Genomic DNA, 5,228 nt, shown 5'->3' with positions numbered 1-5,228 from the left:
CTGAACACATCACTTTGTTTAAGACTTTGAATACCTTTGCAATAAAAGCTTATCAAGACTTAAAAGAAGACAAATGTAGATCTTTAAAAAAAGTTGAAATCATAATTTGCTATTTCTTGCTTACTCTTAAATAAAACTGCTCAAAAACGGGCTGGAAACCTATGTAAACATTCAAATTATATATATTTTTAAAAAAAACTTTTATTTGAAGACAGTTGCTAACTCTAAATATTTTATGAACAAAATCTTTTAAAATATTTCTTAATAAATTTTTTTTTTCATTTAAAAAAAATTTATTAAGAAATATTTTAAAAGTTTTTGCGAGTATTTTGATATTTTTAAATTTTTAAATCAAGCCCATAAGGTATCCACCCAGTCAAAAGTTACATCTGCAGAAGAACTTTTAGTTAAAGAAAATTTGCTTGAAGATTTAACTTAGATTTATTTCGCATTATAATATCATGCAGACACCTGCATAAAACTTTGGTGTTTGCACCTCGTTTAACTGGATTAAACATATCATTACAGAGTAAAAAAGACGATACTCTACGTAAACCACACAAAAATTGGCTCAGGCCGGAATAACCGTCAAAGTCAATTCCAAAATTCAATCAAGGGCTCAAAATGGTATTGCTTTCAGTTTAATGAAACATTCACGTCATTGTGTACTAAAACTTCTTTTTACAAACACCACAATTACGGAATCAGCCTACTGTGATTACTTAACAAGCCTTAAGTAATACTCTTGAAAAAACGCTCGAGCTACAACAAAGTTTACTTCCTCAATCTTAACGCCCATTCTGACATTGCAAAATAGACGGGGCATAGGCTATTGAGGCTTTGCTGAAAAGAGTAGTTTCATTTTCTGAAATTGCCAAATGAATATTTGTTTTAATTAGTAAGCAACAGCTTGCGCTATGAACGTTTTGACAACTAGGATGTATTTCAACAGCACCTTATTCACTTTTTATTTCAAAGCTTTAAAATATTCAACGCTAATGGCATATGTTCTTTGCCTAACTATTGGCATAATGTTATAGACATTGTATGTATTGTTAAATATTATTTATGAAATCAAAAATAAATAATAAATAAGATGTTTTTAGAAAACACGCAAAATTTTCTCAATTTGTAACGCAAAACAAAATTTATTTTTCAGCCAACCCATTTTTTTGCATCTACTCAGCTGGATTTTACACTTTATTATTTTTTTAATTATTTTCTTATATTATCTATTATTTAATTTAATTTTCTTTTCTTATTCAAACTTTTTTTTTATTGAATTTATTTATATTCTATTTATTTATTACTTTATTTGCGATTTTTTAATTTTAGATTAACTAAGTTGAAAGCAATTTTTTCACGTCCGCAAGAAATGCGGACGTAAAAAAAATATATGTTTAAGATTGGGATAACATAGATATTCCAATCTTTAACATCCTTTTTTTTTTTACTTTTTATTTGCTTTGTTATATATGTTAAAGATTGGAATACCAAAGCCAACTGAACTAATTTAAGTAAGTTTTTTTTTTAATATGAACTAGAGCACTCAAAATATTTCTGATAAAAATATTATAAAAGTGAACCAAATATTTAAAGGAAAGGGGTAACTATTGCTACTCTGAAATTCTAAAACTGCTGATTTAAATTTTAAGCTTTATTAAAGTTAATTAATCAAGATCTTTCTACAAATTCCCATATAATTAGACTTTTTATTTTTTATACAATTCAAAAGCATTCATAAAATTTATGATATGCATGGATTATTAGTTATCTTTTTTGCGTCTTCAATTAGAAAAGATTTGCTTAAAAACGACGCTCTAAATTTAACGGCAACAGTTAGATTGTAGTACAAGTTGTCTTTAGAGTAGTATATTATTGGATTGACGACTGCAGATAACTTGGAAAACAATGCAGCTACTCTTAGGAGTACAACTGGAATAGCTAAAGATGTAAATGCGGATAAGAGACCAATAGTTGCATACGGCGCCCAGCATATAACAAACGTCAAAACCATTATTATAAAAGATGAAACTGCTTTGTTCTCTTTTGATTTAAACCTTTTTGTTTCTATATTTTCTTTGCCATAAGTATTTGAAAAATATTTAAACTTAAGACGAATCACCCTTGCAGTGTACAAACACGACACTAAAATTATAAGCAGCGGCAAAAAAAAAATGAATATCACAAGTATTATTAAAAATATTTTCTCGGAAAGCAGCTTTGGGGTCCAGTTAATGGCACATCGAGAACGCGTAGCTTCAAGCGTATAACAAGATAAGCCCAATAATGGCAATGACGCCCAAAATAGTGAGTAAATCCACGATGCAATTCCTATTTTAAAAAACAAAGTTTTGTTACTGCTATGGTTGCTTAAAAACGGTTTTTCTAGTAACACCACCCTCGATATTGCTACTGCAGTGAGAATTGATATTGAAGCAAACGAAGGAAATGCTGTAAAGAATGCTGCTAACTTACACAATAGCGTAGCTTCTTGTGAGCTTTTATTTAAAAAAAAGGTTGGTAAATAACCAAACACACTTTGAAGTGTTTCGCTAATGGATAAGTTAATACACAAAATAGTATAGTTGTTTACCTTTTTTTTGGCAAGACAGTATAACGCTGTAGTGTTTCCAAAAATAGAAAATGCAACAATTATTGTTAACAAAATTTGTTCTGCGTCCATTTTCTTGTTGTTTAAGTTTCATATTGAAAGTGTAAAAAATAACGAGAAAAACATTTCCATATGATGCAAATGAAATGTTTGTAACAGATTGCTTTGTACAAAGGTAACAATAGGTTCATTATTTAACTACCTTAAAATGACAAGGAAATATTTATAATAGAGACTATTGAAGAAAGATTTCTTTGAAATTTTCCTAATCTGCACATCTGAAGTCTGTAAATGTTATTTTTAATTTTTTGCTCACCTTACTCGCGGGGCCTTCGTCAATGTTTCAAATAATAATTTAAAATTTTTGGAAAACAAAATTTTAAGACATTTAAAGACCTTTTTCATTTAAAAAAAAAAAGTAAAAAAAAAAGTTGTTTGTGTATAAACTCCAAACGCAATTGAGTGATCTTTCACTGAATTATCTAGCTTTTGTTTCATGAGGAGAAATAGAATCTTATGGTTAAGTTAGACATTGATATTGGCGGTGTTTTTGAAAATTATTTTTTATAAACATTACTATTTTGCATTATATTGAATGTAAAATAATTAGAAAAAAAGTTGAATATAAACATTTGTTATTTAAACAAATAAAAAACAAGTTTAAAAGTAATTTATTTATTAAAATATTTATTTAATATATTTATTTAAAATATTTATTTATTTTTACTTGGCCGTAAAATTTGCAATAAAAAAGATCGAATATATATAATAAATGGCCGGAGCAAGAAGAAGAAGCATATTGTCTTATCGCCCCCCGATCGCCCCCCGTTTAAATTGTCGCCTTCGGTTTACGAAACAAATTAAAAGTTAAAAATTTACAGGTTAAAAATTATATAGTAAAACACAATATATTACAAATAGTACATCGTATAATAAGATACAATTTTTTCTTTTGATTATTAAATTTTTTTTATAGGAAGAAAATAAAAACAAATCAAAACAAAAATAAGTGAGTAATGATGACTTTTTATAGTTTAATTATTTTTGGTACTAATTCTTAAAAAAAAATTTAAGATCAAAGTTATTTTTTAATAGAAATCGTTTGGATGCTCTTTTGAATTGTTCTGGGGAGAAGTTTAGAAGATTTTTATTTGTAATAATATTTCTCAAAAAACTTTTCCATATAAATGGTCCACGGTATTGAATTTAAAATGAACTAAGTTTTAAATAAGATCTTGGAACAACAAAATCATTAGTTGAAAACTTTGTGAGGCATTTATCAATAATTTTGGTGAAGTAAGAGTGAAATATATTAAGAGATATACCATGTTTTGACTTAAACATTAAAAGCCTAACTTGGTATATGTTAAGTTTATAAACATTGAGTGCATTAAGTTTCATAAAAAGAGATTCCCCATTAACAGTTCTGTTGACGCCGAAAATAATTCTACTTGCATGTTTTTGTTTGTTATAGATTCTTTTAAGCTTCCCATAATTGAAGTTTAGTTAACATTATTTTTACTTAAACGCAGATTTGGTGTTGAAATCTCAATTTAATATCACGCGATCAATAAGTAAGGTACTGGTAATCAGGATATTGTTAATTAATATAATATATGAGCAGCCGTGGTGCATTAGTTTAAGCAGTGGCCTCAGAGTCCAGAGATGCGAAGTTTAATGTTTGATCTCTCTATACGTTTGCGACATTGGCAAGGAAGATAGACTGAACTACCTTGTTAAATGATCCTCTGCGGTATTTTGAATTAACTTGATTACCAGAAAAACAAAAAAAAAAAAAGCAAAAGTCAATTATGAACCAATAAGAAACTTGCCATGATGTAAAAATACAGTATACGTAGATACGAAGTATTGTTTTAGTTGTTATAACCTTATCCAAAATAGTGCAGATATAAAACGTTTATTTGTTATGTTTTTATTTAATGGGTAACAACATGATGTTGTATACGACTGTTTCTTCGATATTAAAGTCTATTGTATTCAAAGTAAGCTTTGTATATTTTAGACTTTTATGCTTACGATATATTATATGTATATATATATATATATATATATATATATATATATATATATATATATATATATATATATATATATATATATATATATATATCCATCAACCTGCTGTTTTGGAATGGTAACTTGTTACATTGTAGTTGTAAAATATACTAAAAAAAAAATGTACTAAAAATATATATATATATACTAAAAAAAAAAAAAATGTAGTAAAAAAAAAAAAATCCTAAAAATCAGAAATGAGCAAAAGTTTCTTGCAAAGTTTGAGCGAAGCTGTTTTAATATGATAGTTTTGAAAAACTGTTGAATAATGCTTTTTTTATTTTTATTTTTTAATAAATCGCATTTTATTTTTCTTTGCAAATATGCCTAAAAACAAAATGACTTGTTCTACGAGGAATTTCATCTTGCTAAATTTTTTTTTTTTGGTACAAAAACTGTATTGTTTAGTTTTTCTTTATCAAGACACTTGAGCACCATTTAAAAATCATTTTAAAATTAAGAAATACAAAAAAAAAAGATTTTATCTACAGAATACGTAATGTGCGTTCTCTGTGAAAATTACATTAGTCAAACCTTT

At 26.8% G+C, this 5,228-nt stretch overlaps 1 protein-coding gene across 1 annotated transcript; it reads right to left on the bottom strand.

Moving 5' to 3' along the window:
- Positions 1–1,642: 1,642 nt before the first annotated feature.
- LOC105848360 (melanopsin-B) lies at positions 1,643–2,838 on the bottom strand. The gene has a single exon (XM_065801382.1). The coding sequence runs from the start codon at positions 2,684–2,686 to the stop codon at positions 1,748–1,750; it is 939 nt and encodes a 312-aa protein (XP_065657454.1). The 5' UTR covers positions 2,687–2,838; the 3' UTR covers positions 1,643–1,747.
- Positions 2,839–5,228: the final 2,390 nt, after the last annotated feature.

Source organism: Hydra vulgaris, chromosome 07, assembly GCF_038396675.1.
Source record: "Hydra vulgaris chromosome 07, alternate assembly HydraT2T_AEP".
Lineage (NCBI taxonomy): Eukaryota > Metazoa > Cnidaria > Hydrozoa > Anthoathecata > Hydridae > Hydra > Hydra vulgaris.
Note: the sequence above shows the minus strand (reverse complement) of the source record. Positions and strands in the feature narration are given on the sequence as shown.